We start from the raw sequence: 27,478 nt of genomic DNA, 5'->3' as shown, positions 1-27,478 counted from the left end.
AGATGTAAAGATTCAAATAAATTTAAGTTTAATATGGAGATTTAAGGAGATTGGTGGAGGTCTTGGCTTTGGTTGGTGACTAGGCTCCGGGAGCCAAGAAGGAAAAAGTAGAGTAACCATTATTGCCACCATTCTTGATGTTATCTGGATGGATGCTGGGATTAGGATAATCATAATCCATAACTATTAAGGCTGCCACCTTGCTGGGCTGAAGGAAAGCTGGAAAACTTAGGGGGCTGGGTGTAGGGGTTGTCCCCATTCTCAATGTTATCCAGTTGATAGTCATAATAATCAATATAGTCATAACTCTTGCTGCTTCCTCGCTTAAGTGGGAGTGAGGGTGGAGCATAGTATTGAGAGATTCTGGGGGAAGGTCTTGGCTCTGGTATATTACTGGGTGGAGGTAAGTTGGAGATACTAGGGGAAGGTCTTTGCTTTGGTACGTTACTGGGTGGAGGTAAGTTGGATAAAATAGTTTTTCTTTCAATGTCCCCTTCTTTGCCACCTGAGAATATTTACATACTTTATAGTTATGAAATAAATGAAGGCTTCTAGCTAAGCTTATGTTTAAAGGTACTGTAAATAAAATAATTATGCACAATAAATGAGCTTACCATGTTCTTTGAGAAAATCTGCTATCTTTGCTTTTCCTTCTGTATTTTCAACAAAAATGACTTCTTTTAGTGCCAAATCTAGAGCTGTTTCTCCTAGGGTTATCAATTATTAGTACAAAAACATTATCATTTATAGAAATTTTAGGAATAATTAAAAAATATGATATGAAAAATATATGGTGATATATAGCAAATATTTACATATATATATATATAAATTATTTATCTGATACAAAGTGGAGATACTATTAACTTTAAAAAGATATTATTTTTAAGTCATTTGTCAGTGGTTCTGAATCTAGATCTAAAACCATGGTTTTAGGGGATCTAATTTCTATATGTTAATTATTGTCATCCTTTAAGTATGATTACTGCCTCTCAGAAATTTTCATCAATATTTGACACAAGGAAGCTCAAAATAAAACTACATACCCTTTTAAAGCGTTTTGAAAATATTACTCAACTTTAATCACCCTATATATAGAAATCATTGATGGAATAATAAATATATTTTTATACAGATACATATTAAAGATTAACTGAATAAGAATTTCCAATATACATAAAGCCATAAGATAGATAAATATATTCTCTTTCTGTAAATTAAATTCTATATAAATAGATTTAATTTAGTATGAAAATGATGTAACTTACCATCATTATTCTTAGCATTGATATCGGCTTTATGTTCTATTATTAACTTCACAAGTTCTGGGTATTTATAAAAGGCAGCATACATAAGACTGGTCCAACCTAGAAATAAATACTTGAACAGTGTTTTTTTATGTTAAACTAGCGGCTACGCCCCTAGAGGCCTCTAGTGGCACTTGAGGAGGAGAGAGTCGAAATTAATAATTCAATTTCTTTTAGATTTTTAAAAAAAAATTTAAAAATTTTTGGGGGGGGATTTTTCATTTTTTGGGGGGTTGGGGGTGTCCCACCCCCCAAGAAAATAGTTATAAACCTTCCCAGGACCTATGAGAAGCTACCCTGTTAAGGAGAACCCGATCGGTTCAGCGGTTAGTGAGATCCTTCGCTACAAACAAACAGACAGACAGACAGACATCGTTCTACTTTGTATTATAGATGAAAGTCAATGAAGAAAATTAAAATTAGTTCTGACAGAGGTAAGTGGGTTAAATTAGGCAATACTTTTAAGTTTTAAATTAGGTAAATGAAATAACACACTGGGTTTATTATAGTTTCGAATACAATTTTGATAATCAGTAATATATTTCAATCAGGATATAGAAATATAGAATAGTTATTTATCACTCCATATTACAGACAGCATTCCACAGATATCAAATTTAAAAAAATATAAAATTTGAACCAGTTTTGTTAGATCTGAGGGGTCAATGGCCTAAGCAAAGAAAAATCATCTATATTTTATGATTTTTATTTTCATATAATTGTAAAATTGTCTGTAATATGATGCTTTACTTAATTTTTCAGTATGACTAAGAACCAATTCTAATCAAGGGGATATTAATCATTTCTAAAAGATACTTGAAAGATAGATACATAGAAAAATACAAGTTTTTCATGTTAGATAAATAGAAACAAAGAAAGATTAATTAGTATCCATTTATAAACATTACTTTTTTTTATAAACATATCTCTATACATTATAAAAGATGTAATTTAAATACTTATTTGAGTTTAATTCATTGCATTATTAATTTGTTATATTGTAGTTTAAAATCATATTATATATATCATGAAACTTACCTCTATTATCTTTAGTATTGACATCATCACCATGATCTAATAGAATCTTCACAACACTAGTGTAACCTTCTATTGCTGCCATTATAAGACTTGTATAACCTATATATATATATATTGGATTTATTAATCATATATTGTGTAATTTATAGTAGAGTTATAAAACACAAGCACAAATATTGGAAGAAGGCAAATCAAATACAAAAATCTAAAAATATTAATTTTAATTTTTAAAAATGAAATTTAAGTTTGTATGGTCAGGTAAAATAAAGCTGGAAGCTTATTAGTGTAGGAAATCTTTAATAAATTCAAAAGTCTACTTTAAGACAGACAGAAAACTGACCGAGAAAAAATCAAGGAGATGCAGCCAAAAGATTTTTAGAATTTTATCATTTTTAGGATGTCTGTTTGATTAGGTTTGGTATGAATGACGTATTTTCAAAATATTTCTAAAGTTCAGTAATAGATACATAAATAAGTATTTAGTCAAATAAGATATGTATCTAACCTGTATTATCCTTGTCTTTAATATCAGCTCCATGATCCAGTAATATCTTTACTGCATCAGATTCTCCAACTCGAGCTGCATACATAAGACTGGTTTGTCCTATACATAAATATATCAGATTTGTTTTAATTTCTACATATATATAATACAAAGTAGAATGAGATATTTTGGTCTGTCTTAGTGACAAGTGAAAGTTCTGGGCTCTACTTTTCACAAAATGTACCTTCTGAACATACCATGATAGTAAAGAATTTACTTAAAGATACCCCCACCCTTCAACAACAAAATAGATATCGGGGGGAAAAAGACACCTCTTTTGGTGTAGCTACCACAGAAAAAGATAATTCTCCTACTAAAAAATAAATATGGAGGTGACTCCCCATCAACCAGAAGTGGCAGAAGAAGCCAATTATATTACGGAATAATATATGGAAAATAATATTGAATTTTATATTGGTAAATAGGAAACAGGTACACAAGTTTATAAACAGATATTATTATTCCATAGTAATATAATGTTCATATAGATAAGTAGAAAATTAAAGATAGATGAAAAAATTATATCTAACCCTGGTTATCCTTCATATTGATATCAGCTCCATTTTCTAATAATTTCTTCATTACATCAGGATACCTTGCTGAACTCATAAGAATAGTCTCTCCTATATATGTATATATTACAATTATATGTATGTTTAACATATTTACAAGTGGCTCCACTTGGGAGGGGGATTATATCCAAAAACCCAATTTTTATCATGAATTTGAAAAGATAAAGTACTTTTGGGACAGGGATAATATCATTTTAATATTTAGAATAAGCAAAAAATATTTTTTGGGGGGGGGGGGAGGGGGTAATATTTTCTAGGGGCGTTTCTCTTAAGATGGTGGTTGTATTCTACCCCAATATAGTTCTAACCTTGTTAAGACAAACCATTTTGGTTCAGTGGTTTGCGAGAACCTATGGTACAGATATACAAATAGACAGAGATCTTGTTACTTATTATAAGGATTAGAAACATTTAATTGTTTAGTTTAGGATTTACAAGAATTGTAATAATACATTATGTAATTATTAAGCTATAAACATTTTTAAGAATTTTAATGAATATAATAGATTTGAAATCTGCATAAAATTTTAAGGATTTTTTATAAAATTCGTTTTTAATATAATTCATTATTTAAAAGCGCAAATTCAATTTAAGTTGATAAATTTTGACCAATAGGATAGCTGGATTGGAAACTACCTACGCTCTAATTGGTTGAATGATGTACGTCACTTAAGCTTCTCCAATCAGAACGCAGACAGTTTTCAATCCACCAATCACAGATTGCATTTGCGCTTTTAGATAAAGAATTATACAAAAAATTAATTTTATAAAAAATCCTTAACATTTTATGCAGATTTCAAATCTATTATATTCATTAAAATTCTTAAAAATGTTTATAGCTTAGTAGTTATATTCATTTCATGTAAATATCTCACCTGTTCTTTCAGAAGAGGAATTGACATCAGCTCCATATTCAATTAATATTTCTGCTACTTCACTTAGCCCACCATACACTGCATCATAAAGACTGGATGATCCTATTCATAGATATAATTATCATTTGTTTATTAAATATTGTTTAATTTAATGTCATAGATGGGCAGGAGATAAAAGTGAAATTATGAAGGTAGAAAAGGGTGCATTTATATTTGAGTACCCTATCTCAATTAGCAATGTACATAAAAATCAGTTGGTTGCAGAGACATCCATGAGAGGGGTAGGGTAGGGGGATAAGGAGCATTTACCTTCCCCCCACCTCAAAAAAAAAAAACCAAATCGGGATGCCCGACCAATGTGTGTGTCTAAACGATGTACAGTGTAATTCTAATAAAATTGACACAACCAAAAGGAATACAGAAAAAAACAATTATGTCCTTGTTCTCTATAAAAAAAATATTTGAAATTTAGGAAAGATATTTTTTAACTGACTTTAGAAATGTGGTCACAATGATAAGTATATAGTATCAAAATTGTGTTAGAAGTAGTATAAGAAAAATTAAGATATCTCTTTGATTTTTTGTAAGAAAAGTTCTAAGAAGAGTACTTTTATTAGTTTAAAGATAAGCTTTTTTTTGCTTTTATTGAGGGCTGGAAAAATTTCAAAGATTTTTGAAAAATGTCATTTTAAGATGTCTATAACTTTTTTGGTATTGAAGCTGGACGCATTAAATTTGAGGTAAAGGGTCTACTTGTGGCAGCCTTTCAGCAGTTGGACCGGTGTATTTCCTGCAGGCTTCCTTAAAGCATACTAACAATTCAAACTTGAGAGATTATTTGTAATGAAGTGGTATGGTTGGCAAATACTTACCAAGGTTACCATCATTCACATTGGCTCCATGATTTAGGAGTAATTTCACAACCTCAGACTTTTTCTTCATATCAATCAAAAAAGAATTTATAACTGACACCAATATATCCCCTATACAAAGATACATGTTATCATATAAAATATGTTTCAGCCAACATTAATTATTTTAAAAAGCTTACTAAGACAACAATATAAACATGGATAAAGATTATTAATCTTAAATATTTGTATAAATGTGGATTGAATCTAACTAAATGAACAAAATATTTTTATAATTACTAAACATATTATTGTCTCTATGGTCAAATATACCTTTATTTACATCAGCTCCATTATTGATGAGGTATTTCATAATATCAATATATCCAGAACGAGCAGCATCTTTTAATGCAGTATAACCTTTACAAATTTACGATAAAAAAGTAGTACATTAATGTTATGTAAGAGTCACTATGTATGTCTGTGTGTCTACTTGACAAATGTGGTTCTTCTCTATGTTGATGGTGGTGCCGATACGGTCTCCTATTATGATGCTCAAAAATTAAGACGCTTCGCTTGCTTTGGACATTTCAAACAATCATTCAAGGGATATATGTATCTCAACATTAGTTGTGTTGGGCAGAATGCTTAATGAAACCTTAAAGCCAAAACTGCCCTATGAATTTATGATCAGTACACTAGTTGCAATGGACCAACCATAGTTGAAAAGCTCCAATTTTAAAAATCTATACAAATTACAATATACTTTAAACTGTTTAACCTATTTTTAAAACGTATATAAAAAATATACTATGACACCAGTAGAATCAGACTGCAGAGCCTAAATTTGAATTAAGTCCCCAATAAACTTTTTTGGGGGGATTTAAATATTAATTTATACTGTTGCCGTGGTCATTTTGACCAGAGCAAAAGGTCTTTTTTTTATTTGGGTAAAATTCATAGCTTTAAGAGTGTTTTGCTTCATAAATATTGTATTCTGGTATAGAGTAAAATTAGGCCTTATGATTTTACTATAAAAATTCACTAAAAAGTTAAATCTTTACAATATACCAATGAATTAACATTAACATGTTTGTGTTCTATCACATATTTTAAACACATAAAAATTGGCTGTAAAGGGTTAAATTTAATGACAACATGACAACAAATGTTTATGCAATACAACAAAATTATTTTTGTCACATATACAAATATGATATAAAATAAGATTATTCAAACTTATTTTTTAAAAATATTTTTAAAAAGTATGTATCTTTTAGGTGTATAGTTTTCATTCTTTTCATTTTAATTAAATAAAAATTATTTAACTACATTGTAAATAAGTCACTTTGTGAAAACACTCTTTCGGAAATTATAAAGAATTGAAATGAAACAAGAAATCTTATTGGTTTGACTTTAGCATTATGTGTTTTATTGTATTATGTTAAATTTTTCACTGAAATTAATTGTTTTAGAAAAAAAAATTATTTCTATTGAACAGAATAATGTTTTCTTGTATTGTATCAATATAACGTGAATTATATAAAATTGTTCTCTAAGCCACAATATTACCCCAAGTAAAAAAAAACCTTTTGCTCTGGTCAATCTGACCAGAGCAACAGTAATAATTAATTTTTGAATCCCCCAAAAAAAGTTTATTGGGGACTTAATTCAAATTTGGGCTCTGCAGTCTGATTCTACTGGTGTCATAGTATATTTTTGATATACATTTTAAAAATAGGTTAAAAACAGTTTAATCATTAAATTTTATAATTTTTTAGTAAATGTTATATATTTAAGATGTCTCACCTAAATATATTACTTACCAAAATCAGATTGGTCATTGACATTTGCTCCATGGTTAATGAGGAGCTTAACAACTTCAAGTTTTCCTTGTCCAGCAGCATTTATTAATGGAGTCTCTCCTATAAACAAAAACATATATAAGTAAATTACAGGATTAATAATTACAGAAATATCACAGCAGAGTTTCTGTTTATCTACATATTTTTTATTATTTTTAAAAACAAATAAATAGTTTTTGTCATTTTGAAATTTTTTGTCTTATAGTGTTTTTGTTGTTTATTTTTTAGAGCCATCTCAGGTATTTTTAAGGTTAAAATAAAACTTCAATGGCACCTTGACATCAATATTTATTAATTTTTGCAGTGGATTGACAATATCTTATTTATTCTCTAGTAATGGAGATTACCTAGAGACAAACTTTTTAAATTAGCTATTAGGATAAAAGTGATGGTATGTTCCAGACATGTCATTGGTTGAAACATTTTACAGATTATGGTATGAAAAGACACAATTTTTTCATTTTGTTTTCATTTTGAGTCAGCTATATATTGTCCCATATCTTATATCTTAAATTATTTTGTGTAAAATTTTTTCCCTCATATAATGTGAAGCATATGTATAAACACATGATATGTTAGTTATGAATAGTTGAATTTCTTAGGATAAAGTTAGCTTTCTATTCCACCAAAAATCTGTCATATATAACGAATATAAACTTATGTTTTTGTCTACAAAAGATCCCTTTAACTTTGACAATAAATAGGGTCAGGTGGATTATTTAGATCTATTATTCTAGCAGCCAATTTTACTCTTACATATCATAAAGTTATTTTGGAAAATGAAAACTCCAACTTTTCTGAAAAATCTTATTGTACTTTATGATACTCACCTAATCACCTCAACCATTCCAATCTATTTTAATTCCTATCTTTTTCCCTTTCTTACAAAGTAGTAATGATTTTTTAGCTACTCATTTTAAAATATCAAATTATTCATAAAACAGCAGTGTACTTTTTCAAGCATACTAAATTTATACACTGAAGCAAAGATTTTCTAAAATGACAATTTAGGAATTTAGAAATCTTAGAAAATTTTTCAAAGCTTGTATAAGAAATGTCCATACTAAATCACACCAGCTAGAAGCAAAATTATCAGCTCATATTGGACACAAATTTAGAATGCCAGTAACTTAATACATTTTTAAAATAAAAACAACCCTTTTAATCGTCAAATTAAAATGTGGAAAAATTATTATGAGATTAATTTCATGTAACTTACCATAATCATACACGGTATTGACATCAGCTCCTTGTTCTAACAGAGTCCTTACATCTTCAATGTCTCCATTCCATTGTGAATTATAAATAGAAGTTTTTCCTAGAAATAAATTAATTTAATTTGATGTGTAGATTAGATTACAATTTCATATGAGGAGATTGATTGATTTGATTACATATTAGATTGTTTAAAGAATTGGAGTGAAATATGTTTTCTTTAAAGTTAGAAATGATAAGGGAAGGGGAATGATGGCACACTTAGGTTCTTATGGATACTAAATTTAAGATTAAAAGGATTGATGCAAAAAATTGATGCAATATTCTCCTCCTATAGTTATAAAAAGATATTTCTTTTAAAAATCCATTATAAACAGTTTAACAAGGAATTATCTAAAATGCTAAACAATTAAGGGTTATTATTTTTATTATGAATAATTATTATATTAGTAAAACTAAGTTGCCAGATAAAATTTTTACAAATATTTATTTAATTGCATAAAAAGAAATGATTTTTAAAGTGCATAAAAATGTTATCAGAATTAATAAGAATAATACTAACTCTTTTCTGCATTCTTTTTGTTTCCTCTCTTGGCACCTGAAAATATTAACTTATTTTATAGGCAATAGGAAAATTTTAAAAATATTTTAATTTTTACACTATTACTGAGATTTTTTATGCCCCCCAAAAGATGTAGAAAAATTCTGATGAAGATATACATGCTTAGGTTAAACATTAGAAAATCCCTGCAGGGATGTGCCCAATTGGGATATGACCCTGTAAGGTTAGAGAGCTAAAATAATGAAAAAGAAACCCATTTAGCAAAATTTTTTGCCACAGACTTATAAATCTTTTATATAATTAATAAGTGATGAGTTTCTATTAGATGTTCTTACCATATTCTCTGAGAATGTCTGTTACTTTAGCTGATTCTATCCTTTTTTTTCTAGAGTCCCAATGTTGTTTTTTCAGAGCATAATCTAGTGCTGTTTCACCTAAGTATTTCATTGTTTATAGAGAAATGACAATAAAAAGATAAATATATTCATGCCTAAAAAAATTATAAATAAAGAACTGTATACATCAAAACGCACATCAGAATTAAAAGTTGATAGAATTAGACAGTAATTAAGATTTTGAAACCAATTCAGGGTTCACGAACTTCTGGCATTTCACTGGTTTAGACAGTTTTTATTTACACTAGCGGCTACACCCCTAGAAGCCTCTAGGGGCACTTAAGGTAGGAGGGGAAAAAGTCGACCTTATCCAATTTTAAATTTGAGTTTCAAAAGAGTAATAAAAATATTTTTTGGGGGGAGGGGGGTGAAGACACCCTCTCCAAAAATAGTTTAAAACCTTCCCAGGACCTATAAGAAGCTTCGCTGTAAAGGAGAACAATATCGGTTCAGTGTTTAGCAAGATTCTTCGGGACAGACAAAAAACGCTTACTACTTTATATAATAGGATAGATAAATTAGGTTTGGTCTGGCAGTGACCAATAGTCATTGCTGTTGAGGGTGATTGCAGCTTAGAGTGACAGTTGGTAATGCTTATGGAGGATGTGACTGAAGGTGGCTGTGGCTTGGAGTGGCTGATTCTTTCTCATGAAAAATATCACTTACCATTCCTATCTTCATTGTTTACAATGGCTCCATTTTTTAAGAGTAATTCCACAACCTCAGCCTTTCCCTTAGTAACAGTATTTATAGCTCCCATCAAGATATCTATATCATCAAAATATCCAGTTGGATTGTCAGGCCCTGAAATGTTTAGAATTTGACACTACTAAATGTCGAATGGCTTAAAGTTTACTTTGAAGAATCAACCTATTATCATACTCATAGAAAAAAAATGTAGGAAATTTTCTTAAACCTATGTTTTACTGTTTTAAATAATAATTCTCTTTTATAGAAAAAATTTAAAAATGGATGGAAACCCCTCTTCTCCTATAGTAGCAAAGCATCTATAGAAGCTGAAAACACATGATTATCCTACTGGAAAAAATTGCCATAATCTAATGCCTAGTCCCAATAGTAAAATTATTACTTATTTATATTTAAATGTTTTAAAATTACTTAATACGCAATGAAATAAAACAGTTTAAATATTAGACACATGTTTATTTCTATCAATAAAAATTTGAAGAATACTGTTGAAATAACATTGCTTGAGTGCATGATATCATATAAAAAGGTATAAGGAATGAGTAAACATTGATTTTTTTAAAAATCTTACAAATGAAAGTCTTGTAATTATTTAAAAAAAAAACTTTTATGGAATATGTGTATTGGAATTTAACTTTTTGTTATGTAATACTTGGCAGGGTTGAAGAGGATAAATATACCTTTATTGACATCAGCTCCATTATTGATAAGGTATTTCACAATATCAATATATCCACCATAAACAGCTGAGGCTAATGCAGTGTTTCCTTTAAACAGAAAAAATAAACATAATAGTACATTATCCTTATGCTAGTTGCTTCACCCTTGGCCACTAGGGTAGTGCATGGGTATGGTCAGTTTCATCTTAAATATTGGAATTCTCTAGGTTCTGCATGTGAATCATTAAAATTATCAAAGGTCTTGTAGAGAAATATAAGAAATTGTTAACAATTAATTTTGAATCTGTTTGAATTTGAAGATACAATCTTATTTAGGTTTGTATCTCTCTTTCAGCCATTATACTATTTTTTCTCTGAAACTGGATGTGTGTGTGTAGCCATTGTTTCTTAGTGTATGGACTTAATAAGTCATGGAGTAGGACAAGATCATTTTGTATAGCAACTATGGCCATCAAGCTCCATGTTCAAGTATATGATCCTGTAACTGGATGATTGAAGCTGGCAACCATGGCTATTAACTTACAGCTGCACACAGTTAAAAATAATTTAAACAATTTTCTAAATACTAAAATATTATAATTTGTGGTAATGATTTAAAATGAAGATTTATATCACTTACCTAATCCATTCACGTCATTGATATTGGCTCCATGGTTAATGAGGATCTTAACAGCTTCAAGATTTCCCCTGTTAGCAGCTGTTATCAATGGAGTGTTTCCTAATTACAGAAATATGATATCAATTTATCAAGTATGTATAAAACAGGGTTTGCATACAAAACAAAAATTTGTGGTTACACTATGGAATAGTTTTCATTTAAAATCATAAATATAATAGTTTTTACTTTAAATTAAGTAAATTTTGCTACATATTAATGTGTCTTCTCTTTTTGGGTAAAATTCTTAGCTTAGAGTGTTTTGATTCATAAATATCAAATAAAAACTATTTAATTATGTTGGAAAAAAGTCACTTTGTGAAAACACTCTTTTTAAAATTTAAAGAATTCCATATTTGTTATTGGATGAACTGAATTTTAATTTCCGAATGTGTACACAGTTTCCTCTGTGTTTCCTCATCCTATCTCAATGTTTACTACTAGCTAAAAAATTCAAACTTCTCAAAAAAATCTAATTTGAATGTATAAACGATTTATACATTATAAATTAAAAATTTCAATCTTTTGATTTTTGATTATTTTGAAATTTGAAGCTTTTTTAGCTAGTAGTAAACACCAAGGAAACTGTGTACACATTCGGAAATTTAAATTTAGTTTGTCTTGTTATTAGTTAATCCTTATAATAAAGTAACAGGATGTTTGTGTGTTTGTGTGTTTGTCTGTACCGAAGGATCTCGCTAACTGCTGAACCGATCGGGTTCTCCTTAACAGGGTAGCTTCTCATAAGTCCCGGGAAGGTTTTTAACTATTTTCTTGGGGGGTGGGACACCCCCAACCCCCCCAAAAAATGAAAAATCTTCCCCCCCCAAATTTTTTTTTTGAATTTTTTAAACTAATATTAAAAATGAGGGGGGTGGGGCACCCCCCACAAAAAAGAAAAAAAATTTTCGCTCCCCCCCCAATTTTTTTTTACTTTTTTCTTTTAAAATCTAAAATAAGAAATTTAATTATTAAATTCGACTCTCTCCTCAAGTGCCCCTAGAGGCCTCTAGGGGCGTAGCCGCTAGTGCTGAATAATTCATAATTAATATGTTAATTTATAAACATATCAAGGGGCATCCAAGCTTTTTTATTTAGGGGGGGTAAAATTTTTTTAGGGGGGGTAATTTTTTTTTTTTGGGTGGGGGAAACGGCACGCGAAGCGCGCCGCAAATTTTTTAACCCCCCCCCCCAAAAAAAAAAATATTTACCCCACAAGTAAAATTTGTATTTACCCCCCCTGAAATCTGTTGTGAGGGATAAATTTTTTTACTCCCCCTAAAATTTACCCCCGGGGGAAAATTTTTGGGGGGATAATATTAATATTTAGTAGTAAGAATGCAAGCGAAGCGCGCCAAATTTTTTTTTGTTACGGATTATTTATTTTTTTTTTGGGGGGGGGTATTTAATTTACCCCCCAAAAATTGGTTGGGGGAGTTTACGGCACCCCCAAGATAGGGGTGAATTTTAAATGGGAGGGGGGGGGTAAATGGAAAAAATTCGTTTTGGAGGGGTAATCCCCACTTCCCCCCTCCCTTGGACGTCCTTGAACATATCCCAAATCTTTTATTGATTTGTTATAAATAAAATAAAAAAACTATTTTTTTACTATCAGTATGTTTACATCATGAAGAAAATGCTCAACAAGCAAGAATTTTACCCAAAAAGAAAAGTCACATCAAAATTTAGCAAAATTTACTTAAAGGAAGCCTGCAAGAAATACCACGCTTTAACTGCTGAAAGACTGCCACAAGTAGACCCAATACCCCAAATTTGAAGCCTTCAGCTTTTACAACAAAAAAGTTCTAGACATTTTAAAATGACATTTTATGTACAATGAAAATTTTGAAAGAATTTCAATGCTAATGTTAGAAATTTTGAAATTTAACTAAGTGGCATAAAAACAAAATTATAAGCTTATTTTTGTCATAAATTTAGGTTGCCAGTAACTAATTATATTTTTACAATAAAAATACCCATTTTTATAGTAAAATCATTAAAAAAAATTAAGTTTAACTTTGTACCGAGTGTACTGTAGCCAATAGAAGGCTGAATCAGCTAAGCAACCAATCACAGCTGAGCTTGTAGTAGTTTCCCCCTTTGTTTTCGCTATGATTTTTGTTTACAAATGCAATTTAAATCAAATTTTTTTCAAAGATTTTGACTATGAAATGTGGTGTTTTTATTGTAAAAATGTAATCAGTTACTGGCAATCTAAGTTTCTGACAAAGATAAGGTTGTAATTTTGTGTCTAGGCGACGTAATTTAATATTGTTTTTTCTTTTATGAGCATTGGAAATCTTTCAAAATTTTCATTGTACATAAAATGCTATTTTGAAATGCCTAGAACTTTTTTGTTATTGAAGCTGAAGGCTTTAAATTTGGGGTATTGGGTCTACTTGTGGCAGTCTTTCAGCTGTTAAAGCGTGGTATTTCTTACAGGTGTCCTTTACTGTATAGTAAACTAGAACTTTAAATTCCCCCAAAATAGTTATTTGGGGGTCTATTTTTATTTTTAACTCTGCAGTATGATTCTACAGTAATAGTATATTTTTATATACCTTTCAAAAATAAGTTAAAAAAACTCTAGCTACATATTGAAAAAAATTATTAACTACAGTAGAAATAGCTTACCATCTTCATTCCTATGATTCACATTTGCTCCATAGCTGATGAGAGATTCAACAACCTCAGCCTTAGCTCCATTGAATATCAGATAAATCAACGCAGTGTCTTCAAATTATAGATACACAATATTAGTTTACATAATAATTGTTTAATTCTTAAAGAATAGGAAAAAAAGTGTATTACAGTACACTCATCCAAAGCCAGATAATACACTGTAAAATGTTTAGAAATGTTTTTAAAAAATCTTAAATCACAATTTAATTTAACTCTTCTGAGCCATATATTGTATTTTAAAAGTGATTCATACTCAAAGAAAAATTATGTTGCTTATATTAAAGTAGAATTCTTCCATTAATTTAGGATAGGGTACAATAAAATATAGTTAATTTAGTATTTTGTGGTGATAAAAAGACAGGTAATTGTCTGTAAACCATTGAAAAATATTTAATCTGTCCATTTACAAAAATATTTATTCACTCAGGTTGTTAACAGAGGCCATTGTAGTTTTAAGTAAGTCATTGAAAGGTGTAAGGATCAAAATATACATATGAACCATGTTAGTCTATATTAGTCATATTCATCATTAATCTTTTATCATATTAGGGGAAGGGAAGCAGAGGGGTAGACAAGAGAATTTAAAGAAAAGGGTAAGATAATAAAGATAAAACTAAGCAACTCTTTAACATTTCAGATAGAAATAGACATACTATATCTAGATTACACTTCTGACCCGATTTTTCGTCAAATCTTAAAAGGACCATTATTAGCTGACAATAGTATTGTTTACTTTCGACTCTAGCTGAGGTGGATTCTTTAAAAAAATGGACTCGCTACTCGATGGTGAGGCAAAATTATTTTGTGAAAAATCATTCAAAAGCTTATTAAAAATCTACAAAAATTAAACAAAAACATATGGTAATAACCCTTTTATGATTTTATTTATTTTTTTTGTAGATTTTTTATGCGATTTTTGAGGATTTTTCACAAAAATAATTTTGTCTTACCAGCGAGTAGCCAGCCTAATTTTTTTTTGAAGAATCCACCTCTGTTTGAAGCTTTCTCATTTATGACGAAATTTTTGAGCAAGTAAGTTTGATTCAGTAAAGCTTTGTACTAAGAAATGATATTGTTTACAGCTGACTTTTATCTATGTATGAAATTAAAAAAAAACATGCATTTGTAATGAAATTTGTACACAATTTCAACCAATGAGATTTAATGTAGGTTCTGATCGGATTCTCCTATTGGCTCAATCAGACATTACCTCTCTTGTCTTACTACCTGTATTCAGATAGATAAACAGACAGGCAAAATGACAAGCTAGAATTTATATAGAATTTTAATTACCATTAAGTGTATCTGTAGTGTCATTCACATTAGCTCCATGACTAAGCAGATACAGAACAACATCAGAATTTCCCATGGATGCAGCAGCCAACAATGGAGTATGTCCTATACAAAAATTATGAAGAAATTTCAAACAATTCATTTTTAATCTAGTTACACAGAACTTCCAGTCATCAAATATTGATGAAAATCAAAAAAAATTAGCTCTAGATCTAGAATCATTAAACTGAGATGGAGTTTTATAAAAAATGCCACGTTTTTTCAACATTTTTTTAGACATGTAGAACCAGCGCGGCATTCGCAAAATCTAAACAGAGTATACATCTATCGGAGTGGATACAAAACAGCGAAAAACATAACAGCGAATGTTACAAAACTGTGAATGTTACAAAACCGCAAAATTACAAAACAGCGAATGTAACAAAACATCTAAAACAGCAAAAAATAATATATAATATAAAAAAATCTACAATAAAAAAAAAATTAAATTTTAAATGAAAATCTTCCAATTTTTAAAATTTTTTATTAAAGAATATCGAACCACTCTATCTACTCAGTTTCTACTGGGCATGTCACCAATCCTAACCCATCGAGGAAGGGCAGAAGGACATAGAGGCTGGATATGTTGAAGTTGTCCCTTCAGAGTTATAAGAGAGCAAACATGAAAGAGTTCCTGTTTGGAAACCTTGACACTGTTTGAAATTCACTTGTTTTTTGTTTTGTTTTTTTGGATACATAAATTGTTCATTGATTTAATGTATAATTTGTTTTCTCTTTGTTTGAATAATAAATTCTAAAAAATTCCTACATAGCTATACTTTTGTAACAGTCGCTGTTTTGTTACATTCGCTGTTTTGTAATTTCGCGGTTTTGTAAGATTCACGGTTTTGTAATTTTGTGGTTTTGTAACATTTGCGGTTTTGTAATTTCGCAGTTTTGTAACTTTCGAGGTTTTGTTTTTTGCGGTTTTGTATCCACTCTACAACTATCTATTTAATTATTTCGCTTTTGTCGGTACAGCCTTCATATAAGAAAAACAAATTATCTTAAATCCATTTTTGCTGCATATTAATTAATACATCTTTTTAGAGCTGTATTAGACATGATACAAATGGCTACAATAATAATTTTAAAATTTTGAATTCTTAAGTTGTATACTCTGTTGAAATCCTATCGACTTCGTTCTATCAATCAATGTCTATAAAATGTCGAAAAAACGCGGCATTTTTTATAAAACCCTATCTCTGATCTTCGATTTATGTGTATAAAAAACTCTCAAGAAAATTTGGCTTTACTCCAATTTCTAAATGTAAAATCCTTGCGGTCAAAATGAGGAAACTAACCTTTTATATCCATAAAATGTAAGTTTCCTCATTTGCTGCGAGAATTTTATGTTTAGAAACAGAAGTTAAACCTAACTCTTTGAGAGATTTTGACTATGAATACAGGAAAAAGGTATAACCAACAAGCAAAATAAATCTAGAATAATATTTGGAGCCAAAAGGAGAGGTCGTCAATTTTAATATGTGTTTCCCCCAAAGGACAGCATGATTTTTTCCCTAATTAATTATATTTGGGGTGTCCCACCCCCCCCCCCCCAAAAAATAGTTATAAACCTTCCCGGGACCTATGAGAAGCTACCCTGTAAAGGAGAACCCGATCAGTTCAGCGGTTAGCGAGATCCTTTGCTACAAACAAACAGACAAACAGACAAACAAACAGACAGACATCGTTCTACTTTGTATTATAGATATAAAATCAAAACACTTACCTGCCACAGATTCTTTGAGAGTCCAATTGGCTCCATGGCTGATGAGGGATTCCACCACATCAAGATTTCCAATTATAGCAGCATTAAGAAGAGCTACATTTAAATATTAAACTATTATTGTTTGCAATTGTGTTAAAATTTTATAATTAAATCAATATGTTAAATAGTCATGGCTATTAAGTCTCTATTCTGTCCAATTATGCTACAAGAAAAAACACTGACTATATTTGATTTAATATTTTGCCAGGTAGTCCTATCAAATGATCAAACTAATTGCTTCTTATGATTAGAAACTTACCCTGTCCGCTGGTATCATTGGCCCCATGTTCAAGAAGATATCTTACAATCTCACTGTGGTTGGCCTCTGCAGCATATGTCAATGGAGTCCGTCCTAAAAGGAATATGATTCAATGAAAATGGATAAAATAAAGTTAGAATTCAAATATTTTTTGTACTACATGAAAAACACATTGTAAAGGAGCAAGGACTTTAGGACAGAGATCTAAATTTCATCCAAATTTCTCAAAAAAGGGACAGTAACTAATTACATTTTTAATATAAAAACACCCCTTTTCAGAGTCAAAATCTATAAAAAAAAATTGGTTTAACTTTTGTAAGATTCTGGCGGCCAAATAAGCTCACTAATGTTATACCTATATTACCACATTAAAACGAATGTAGCAATATGTTAATTTGTGTTGGGCAAAAATTAAATGGTACAATGAAGGACAAAAACTTACCATGAAAATATTCCCTGTAATTCACTTGAGCTCCATGATTGACGAGTACTTTAACAACCTCAAAATTTCCATTCTTTGCAGCTTCTGACAATGATGAGCTACCTATAAAAACACATAATTGATGATATGATATTTTTTACAATGAAAAAAGTTTTAGATAATTGGATCTGATCACAAAGTGCCAAGAATGAAAACGATTTTTAAAAATGCTCAATGTCAACTTTTTTTAAAAATCTGCCCTTGTTCTTTAAAATTATTATCTAAAAGTGTAAAGTTAATTTTCTTTATCAGAGCAGTTTCAATTCTTCTTCAAATTTTTTTTTAATTTGCGGGGAGGCTTTATCAAAGAGGCTTGAGCCCAAATTTTTTGGTGGGGGATATTACACCAACAAAGACCAGTAGCTACATTCCTTGAAGAATAGAGCCCAATTAGTTTAGTGGTTACCAAGATCTTCAGCTTCAGACAGACAGACAGACATTTTTCTAATTTGTATGATTAATAACATGATAAAATATTAGCTACATACCAAGTGAAGTCTTGTCATTCACATGAGCCCCTTGGCTGAGGAGATAGTTCACAATCTCAACACTTCCATGAGAAGCAGCCTTTATCAATGGAGTTTCTCCTATACATAAACACATGATATTATGCCCAGCTTATCAATCTTACAATGAAATAATCGTTTTTAGAACAAATGTAGTAAAATGTGATGATTAAATACATTGTAGGCAATTTCCCATTAGGCGTCCAATTACTTACTACAAATGTGATCAAGTTGTAGTATGATTCGCTGATAAGAAACAATAGTAACATTGGAACTAAACAAACATAGTAGGTAAGTGTTGTCTGATAAAAAAAAATTCCACACAAAAATGCATAAATTAAATATCATACGATATGTCAACAAATTGTTCCAAAAAAACCCACTAATTTTAAAGAAAAAAATTTGATGTCCCATCTAACAATTTTTTTTTGTCATATTAGAGAACAAAATTAGAGTTAACATCCAAAAAATTTTTGACTTAAAAAAAATTGTCAGATCAAAACCAAATCTTGTACGATTCGCCTACAAGAGGACAAATGGTCAGATTTAAACAAAATGTTATCAAATAACTTTTATCTTACTACACTACTAATACTGAATTTTTCATTGTAAGATTGATAAGCTGGGTGGACTGTTTAAATTTATATATCATTTATTCTTTACTATAACCAGTAAAACGGATTTTTTAAAAACATTTTGTAAACATTACAAAAAAATATTGAACACAACATTTCAAATATTTCTATACTGCATATGAGCAAATTAAAGGAACCAAGCAAGAAATATACCGCTTCAGCGGCTGAAAGACTGCCACAATACCTAAAATTTGAAGCCTCCAGCTTCAAAAACAAAAAAGTTATAGACATTTCAAAATCACATTTTAGTACAATAAAAATTTTGAAAGTTTTTGATTGCTAATAATAGAATTTTCATTATTAAAATACGTCGCCCAGAAAGAAAATTATAAGGTTATTTTTGGCAGAAACTTAGGATACCAGTAACTGATAACGTCTATACAATAAAAACACTCTTCTTTATAGTCAAAATCATTAAAAAAAATTCAGTTTATATTGCTATGTATTGAGCGTACTGTATCGTGAGAATGCCAGCCTCTAGGATTTCCAGCCAATCAGAAGCCTGAGTCTACGCTAAGTCCGCTGAACAACCAATCACAGATGAGCATCTGTATTACTTACATTAGTTTAATTTTTTCCCGCTATGATTTTATGCTTTCAAACGCAATTTAAACCGAATTTTTTAAAGACATTTTGACTAAAAAAAGGGCGTTTTTATTGCAATAATGTTATCAGTTACTGGCAGTCTAAAATTATGACAAAGATAGGCTTTTAATTTTGCTTCCAGGCGATGTAATTTAATATTGAAATTTTCTTTTAGTACATTGGAAAACTTTCAAAATTTCCGTTGTACTAAAAGAATCATTTGAAATGTCTGTAACTTTATTGTTATTGAAGCTGGAGGCTTCAAATTTTGGGTATTGGGTCTTATCGTGGCAGGCTTTATGCAGTTAAAGCGCGTTATTTCTTGCAGGGTTCCTTTAATTTTACTACATTATCTAGAAATCAAAACAATATGACCAAAATGTGTACAATTGTGAATTTCTGGATTGTTCCTCAACTACATTCCTATTGGTTAAGCCAGGTATGTCTCAATATTTATCTATATTCACTTACCTGGAATCATATTCTTTTCATTTACATTAGCTCCTTCATTTATGAGATATTTCACAATCTCAAGACTTCCATTAGTAGCGGCCTGTATCAATGGAGTGTCTCCTACACATATAAACATAGCATTACAATATGCATCTAGGTAGATATCTTTATATTTGTAAAAGGTTAGAAGAGTGTAATTCAATATAAATTGTTATTTTTTTAATATCTAAGATAACATATAGGAATATGAAAAAAATAATTTTTGCACAAAAAATGAACTAATACTAATTTTCTTTTGTCAAACTATTGCAGCGTCATTTCTATGACGCGAATAGAAAGAATGTCTTGGCTAGAATGGAGTTTATTGGCCTATTGGACCTATAACATTATTTTCATAAAGCAACCACTAAGGTAATAATCTGGCAAAAAACCTACCTATAGTATCCTTCTCATTCACATTGGTTCCATTTTTGATAAAATATTCCACAATATCTTTGTGTCCATATTCAACAGCAAGAAGTAAAGGAGTGGTTTCTAATCAAAGATACACAATTTATAAGAAAGTGTTAAGAAGTCTGTTGATATTTTAGTCAATCTTCTGAGATCTCACTAATAATTGCTCCTTTTCTGTGATGTTGTTATTTATATTGAATTTCAGAAAGATCTTTGAAGATGCCTAAAAACTGACTGTTTCAATAAATAAATATTATTGATAATGTAATTAAGCAATCTAATATGATGAAATAATTTGTTACTTACCTATATATTCTTCTTTTTTCATAGTAATATTTGCTCCATGTTCTAGTAGTAGTTGAGTTATTTCTAAGTCACCACATATCAAGGCAATGTCAAGGCCAGTGTAATTGAATCCTTTACAATAATAAGGTAAATATTTAAATATTCTATTTTTTTTTAAATGATGGTAAACTGTTTCTAAACTCTTACTTTCTTAACAACTAAGAAATATTTTCATCTATTATAATGCAAATTTAACTAAATTTCTAAATTTAATTGGTTTGTAATGCCATAAATGCACATTCCCTCCACTTTTAAGGGTTAAACTCTTTGAGAATTTAAAGTAGTCACATGTAAATATTAGTTATCTATAATACAAAGTAGCTTGATGTCTGTCCGTCTGTCCGTCTGTCCGTCTGACCGTCTGTCCGTCTGTCCGTCTGTCTGTCTGTCCCTTAAGATCTCGGTAACCACTGAACCAATCGGATTCTACTCTTCAGGGAATATACCTACTGGTCCTGTGGTGGTTTTAGATTATTTTCTTGGGGGGTGGGACACCCAAAACCCCCCAAAAATAAAAAAACCCAACCCCCCCAAATTTTTTTTTACATTTTTTGTAAAATCTTAGTAACTGCTGATCAAATTGGGCTCTACCCTTCTGGGAATATACCTACTGGTCCTCTGGTGGTTTTAAGCTTTTTTCTTGGGGGGTGGGACACCCCAACCCCCCCAAAAATAAAAAATCCCCACTTCCAAAATTTTTAATTTTTTAAAATTTTTGTAAACAAAAACCAGTAATTGGGGTGGGGGAACCCTACTGCAACATGGGGGGAAGCCCCCATGAATCCCCCCCCCCCCTGAAATTTTTTTTTTTTTAATTTAAATTTTTGTGTATGCGAACAACCTAGGTTTAATTTTTACGAATTGAAATTTTTGTGTATACGGCAAACAAATTGGGTTAAATTTGTACAAATCAAAATTTTTGTGCATAAAGCACACAACCTGGGTTTAATTTTACCACAGAGTAATTAAACAAAGAATAATTTTTTTGAATATTCCTCTTAAGAAGGGTTGACTTCCCTTAACTATATAGGGCGAAGCCCCTAGAGGCTAGGGGCGAAGCCGCTATTTATTTTATATTTAAACACTGTGGAATAATTGTCACAAAAAATTTGAATTGTTATCATTATTTCATAATCTTACATTTTGTCCACAATTTTTTCTTTAATCTCATTGTACATAATATCTTTTTTAATGCAAAATGTTGTTATCCCAATATAAGTGTGCCTAACATTAACAAAGTTGAAAGATAAATATGATTTGGTAAAAAATTCTTATCTTACCTGATTTATCTATGGCATTAACATTAGCTCCCTGATCCAAGAGTGACTTTATTCTGTATTTGTAGTCCTTCTCATCTGTAAAAATATGAAAGGTCTTATCTAGACATTAGAATTGATTATCATGATTTATTTACATACTTTATTTACTTTCTGTAACAAATCAGGTATAACTAAAAAAAGGCCATTTTGATTAATTCAGGGTTTAATTATAAACTCCTAAATTGTTAGAGATAGAAAAAAAATATAAGATAACACAATTTTTTGGAACATATGGTATTTTGTTAATTTATAAAGTACTATTTGAACATAGCGTAAACCTACCATCATTATTTTTATTTTCTCCAATCTCATAAGAATTGTCTTGATCATGTATAGATGTAGCTAGCAGATTAAAGATATCCAGTTGAGGATCTTCACTGCACACTAAAGATATAATATTTCAGGTAATCTGATAAACTGTACATCCTTTGATAAGTCCCAATTGTTAACTTTGCCTTTATCTAATCAAAAACTATATTATCAATCACTCAGATCATTCTTAAAGATTAACATACCATACTTCTTTTCTTCTTCTTGAGAGCCATAACAATCTAAAAATATATTTTTTTTCTCAATTTTATGTAAATTATTTTTGTTGTTGTAAATATTCTTTTTTACAATACATTTTTGAGGAAAACTCCCCTGACAGAGCTAGGAGCAATACAATACCCAATTTTAGAAAATTGTAAAATTTTTGTTATAAAATAAGATTGCTTTCTTAATTTTTAATTTGCACCAACTTATCCAACCTCCAATAAATAATCCTAAAATATAAGTTCTTTACAACATAAAAAGTTTAGAATCCAACCAAGATCCATTTATTTAGATAGTGGAGGTACTCCAACCCTAAGTTATAAACCTTTTCTGCACCTGTAAGATGCTGAATCCTGCACATTTAAGTAGTTAGTAAGATCATATGCTTACACAGGTGATATTAGACAGGTAGATACGGGTACATGGCGTTCCTGCAACTGGCAGAAATACATCTGGATGTTTTTTTTGTCAAAATGTAAAAATCTCTGCCAAAAATACAGTCATACTTTAAGTAACCGCCATTAATACATCTAGATATATAATTGACAATTTTGGATGTTTAAATGCCTGTGTTAGATGTATATTTGTCAGCATACCTACGATATATAGCAAATTATTGTCGAATTTACATTCAGACAAACAATTTTGACAAAAATACATCCACTGTATTTCTGCCAGTTGCAGAAACGGCAACGTCCCGTAGATACAGATAATTTACATCCTACTACTTTTATATCAACATCATACTATTTTTCTATAGGTTTCATTTGCCTATAATTGGAACTATATTGCATAGATTTTTATAGCAAAATTTACCTTCATAATTATAATCATCATGACCTGCACATGGGTTATTAAATGTTAAAAAACCGCCAAATCCCCAATCTGAAAAAATAATTTATACTATTTTCAAGTATTTTTATATAAAATAAAGATGACAACATCCATAAGCAGCGAAGCACAAAATTATCATGGATATGAATATGGACAAGGAGATTTAAAGAGCATTTATTAGAATTAAGAATGAGTTATTGGAGAAAAAATTATTTAAATTATGATCTTATAATCAAAATCATTTCAGGAATTATTTACAAAATTGTATAAAAAATAAATTATAAAGATTAAATAGAATATGGTACCTTGATCAAATTGTTTTATTTCATGATCTCTAAACTTAGATTCCAAGTCTTTAGTCTGTGTATTTTTAAAAACATCAGTAAAAACTACACTTGGAATACCTAAATGAAAAAATGGTATGGTTAGCAAGACTTCAAATCTCTACATAGTTTAGGAGCAACCAATCAAAATTCAAGCAAAAGTACCCAAAGTTTTTAAGCCAATCAATTAGTGTGCATGATTATGACACTTTTAGTACAATTGTTGTTTATAAAAGAGAGCTGAATAAATAAAGGATAAACAAGGTTGACAACATCCATAAAAGCGAAGCACTGAAACGGTAGGACAAACGGAATTCAAAACTTAATCAGAATATAAATGTATTAGAGTTGAAGCATAATTGTAAGTAAATTTGTTGAAAAAACTGCTTGATACGGGAAATTGTTTATGGACATACTTACGTTTTTAGGACTTGATTATAGAGTTGCTTCTCTTATAATATTGTACTTTGTAAAAAGAATCACCATGCAAAGTTTAAAATCGATAGGACAATTCTAACATGCCTAAATTAACGAAAAAAGCTATCTGTTCCGGACGGACGTACAGACGGACCGAACCTAATTATAGAAAAGCTTCGCTTTTAAAAAGGAACCTCCACCCTTTTTTCTTATTTATAATGACAAAAGATAGTCATCTAAAGAGAAGAAAACTTTTTACCAATAATTTAAAAGTAAAATTTTTAAAATTTCTAGAAGACCAAAGAGCCAAATCTTCCTTTAATTCACATAAAGTGGGAGGTAGGTTGTGCTAAAATTCCGTAAAGGTGTGAGTTTTAAGGCTTAAAAACAGTAGTAGAACGATATATTCACTAAATATAAATATATAACAAATTTTGTCTATGATTCTATTCAATAAGTAATACACATATTTAGTGAATATTATCGTTCTACGACTGTTTTTAAGCTTTAAAACTCACACTTTTACGGAATTTTTTTAGCACAACCTACCTCCCCCTTTCTTTTTACCTTTAAACAGCTTAAATTTAAAATGGTACCTACAGACAAAGGTTGCTGGACTAATATTTTAATGAATCTAACCTGTATTAGGTAAAGTGGTGGTAAAGCTGACTCCTACTACATATACATACAGTGTGAGTCAAAATACTCTGCGTTTTCCAGTTTTTCTAGGTTATAAATCTTTTTGCTGTGTTAAAAATACATTAAATATTATTGGGTGAATTTTTAATAGCTCTGCAAAAAAATCATCAAACAATTTTTGCAATCTTTAAGATTTAAAATGTGCCCATATCCAAAGAGATATTCAGAAAGACCTGATATAAATTTGAAGTATTTTTAACAGAGAATTTTGACTTTTCTGTACTCCTATTGGTTGTGTCGGAAAGTGGAAAAATGCAGTTTATATTGACTCACCCTGCAGAAGCACAAATACCTAAAATGAAAAAAAATCTTGATCTTAAAGAAAATATTTTGAATTTATAACAAGGATTATGATATCCATAAAAGAGAAGATTACAAATTAACAAATCTACTTTTTGCAGTTTATACAGCATATTAAAAATATATATATCTGTGTCTGTCCAAGTGTATGTGTAGCAAAGATCTCACTACCTTCAATTACCTCGTACGGGCGGGATTGCAGTCAAGGACCTTATCGACTTGATGTACTGTCCAGGTCCTGGTCCAGCAATCCAGGAGAACTAAGGATGACTGTTACGCACCCTTCTCTGTCCAAACACCCAAGAATATTAGGTTAAGTAACATCCAACAGACAACCAACTCTCTGTGATGCACGACCTTTGTCTGAGAAGTCCCAACTGTGCATGGTAACGAGTTGCACCTGTTTTGGGCCAAGGCATTCCCCCTACTCTAACTATTTATGTCGCGCATCTGACATATCAGCAGTAGGAACCATTTCTAACGTCTTTAGTTATGACGCGGTGTTGGTCCAAGATTCGAACCTATCACCTTCCCGACGACGAGCGGATGCGCTACGTGTTGAGCCACGGTCGCGGGTAAAGATCTCACTAACCGCTGAACGGAGATGGTTCTCCTTACAGTAAAGGGTCAGGGAAGGTTTATCATTATTTTGGTGAAGGGTGCATAAGAGAAATCCCCCCTCCCACCCCCCAGAAAAAAAGTGGAGGGTAAACTTCCGCTCTGTATGTTCAACTAATAATTTAGTTTCAACCATACGATCAATTAATTTTTAAGAAAAGTTCCCAAAATTTTTGAGTCAAGTAATGCTAGGGCATGTTTATAAAACTTTGGGTACCTTATAGTCTGTTGTCCCCTCTCTCACTAAATACATCTAAAAGTAGCTTTAACTTTATATTTACTAATTGTTAACTTACTTGAGACCACCAACCAATCATGGTGAAAGAATAAATTGAACTGGCCATGATAAAATATTAACTTTCTCTCACAGTGCAGTGATGCGGGGCGCGGGTTCAAATCCATACAGATACAATCAGTGGGGTGCCAGAAAGAAAGGGGAAAATGGGCTGTCTATTACACTAGTCCCCGAAGATCTATAATAATGTTTTCTTATTCGTTGACTTACCAACCTTGGGGACTTTTAATGAATTTTGATTGGTTGCTTTATTAAGTTAAGTGTCCAAACGTTTTTAACCACTAATTGAAATCTATAATCAACACCCCCTTTTTTTTCTCTAAAATTTGTCATTTCTCTGTAAATATTTTTTTTTCAACCCGTCCAAAGTTAACACCCTCCGGCCCCCCCCCCCCCCTCCAACAAAACCTTGTGTACACTACTACTTGTTAGTATATGCTTCTAGCTGGGATTTATATGTGTTTCTATTTTTAATAGCGAAGCTTTTCTATAATTAGGGTCGGTCCGTCCGTCCGTCCGATACAGATAGCTTTTTTCCGTTAATTTAGGCATGTTAGAATTGTCCTATCGATTTCAAACTTTGCATGGTGATTCCTGTAGTAGTTAGGTACCATTTAGAATGCGTAGCAACTCTATAATCATTACCAGAATGTCCGTACGTCCATTTTAAACATGTTAATTTTTTACTTTTTTAACATCAAATTTTTATGTGATCTAATTATCCGATTGTTCTGATTTTTGGTATAATGATTCCTGGGACAACAAAGTACCATAGTATAAGCAAAGCAACTCTAGAATCAAGTCCTAAAAATGTAAGTATGTCCATAAACATTATCCTGTATCAAGAAGTTTTTCAACAAATTTACTCACAATTTTGCTTTGACTCTTATTTATTTATATTCTGATTATTCAGTTCTGACACTATATAAGTGTTAATGTCAGTTTGTCCTATCGTTTCAGAGCTTCGCTTTTATGGATGTTGTCATCTTTGTTTATGTGTGTGTGTTTGTGTCTGGGAGAGAGAAAGAGAGAGAGAGAGAGAGGAGAGAGATGGTTAGATTTTATTTTTGTAATTTACAAAACAAATCTAAAACTCTCTCTTTTCAAATGAAATCTTTTGTACACTGTTTCTACGTTTATAACATATTCTTGTGCAAAAGTAAAATGATATATTTGTGTATTGAAGGATATCGCTAACCACTGAACCGATATGGTTCTTCTTTTACAACGTATTTTCTCCTAGGACCTAGGAAGGTAGATGACTATTTTTGGGGAGTGTATTTTTTTAATATTTTTTTAAAAACTAAAATTGAAAAAAGAGTCCGGGGGATATTCATCCCCCCCCCCCCAACCTGGAGTGCCCCAAGAGG

The 27,478-nt window shown here is 30.5% G+C and overlaps 2 protein-coding genes across 2 annotated transcripts in view; both read right to left on the bottom strand.

Moving 5' to 3' along the window:
• Nucleotides 1-27,478, bottom strand: part of rno (PHD finger protein rhinoceros) — a 389,004-nt gene that overhangs the window by 77,208 nt on the left and 284,318 nt on the right. The gene's annotated exons all lie outside the window — the stretch shown is intronic.
• On the bottom strand, nucleotides 29-26,130 carry LOC145320141 (uncharacterized). Its single transcript, XM_080162582.1, has 33 exons — nucleotides 26,110-26,130; nucleotides 25,169-25,187; nucleotides 24,836-24,871; nucleotides 23,762-23,860; nucleotides 23,439-23,507; nucleotides 22,604-22,639; nucleotides 22,371-22,472; nucleotides 22,050-22,124; nucleotides 20,731-20,841; nucleotides 20,407-20,505; nucleotides 19,990-20,091; nucleotides 18,281-18,379; nucleotides 17,754-17,855; nucleotides 17,312-17,404; nucleotides 17,014-17,106; nucleotides 15,243-15,347; nucleotides 13,902-14,000; nucleotides 11,232-11,330; nucleotides 10,613-10,699; nucleotides 9,891-10,028; nucleotides 9,165-9,263; nucleotides 8,830-8,865; nucleotides 8,272-8,370; nucleotides 7,014-7,112; nucleotides 5,521-5,607; nucleotides 5,209-5,319; nucleotides 4,337-4,438; nucleotides 3,420-3,512; nucleotides 2,851-2,949; nucleotides 2,346-2,444; nucleotides 1,269-1,367; nucleotides 615-707; nucleotides 29-505 (listed from the first exon to the last, which is right to left on the bottom strand). Exons 1-33 carry the CDS (start codon nucleotides 26,128-26,130, stop codon nucleotides 171-173), a joined length of 3,135 nt encoding a protein of 1,044 aa, XP_080018708.1. The 3' UTR covers nucleotides 29-170.

The sequence above is a fragment of the Acartia tonsa genome, chromosome 5 (assembly GCF_053477335.1).
Source record: "Acartia tonsa isolate MP-2025a chromosome 5, ASM5347733v1, whole genome shotgun sequence".
Lineage (NCBI taxonomy): Eukaryota > Metazoa > Arthropoda > Copepoda > Calanoida > Acartiidae > Acartia > Acartia tonsa.
The sequence above is the reverse complement of the archived record's forward strand: the minus strand, read 5'-3'. Positions and strand labels throughout refer to the sequence as shown.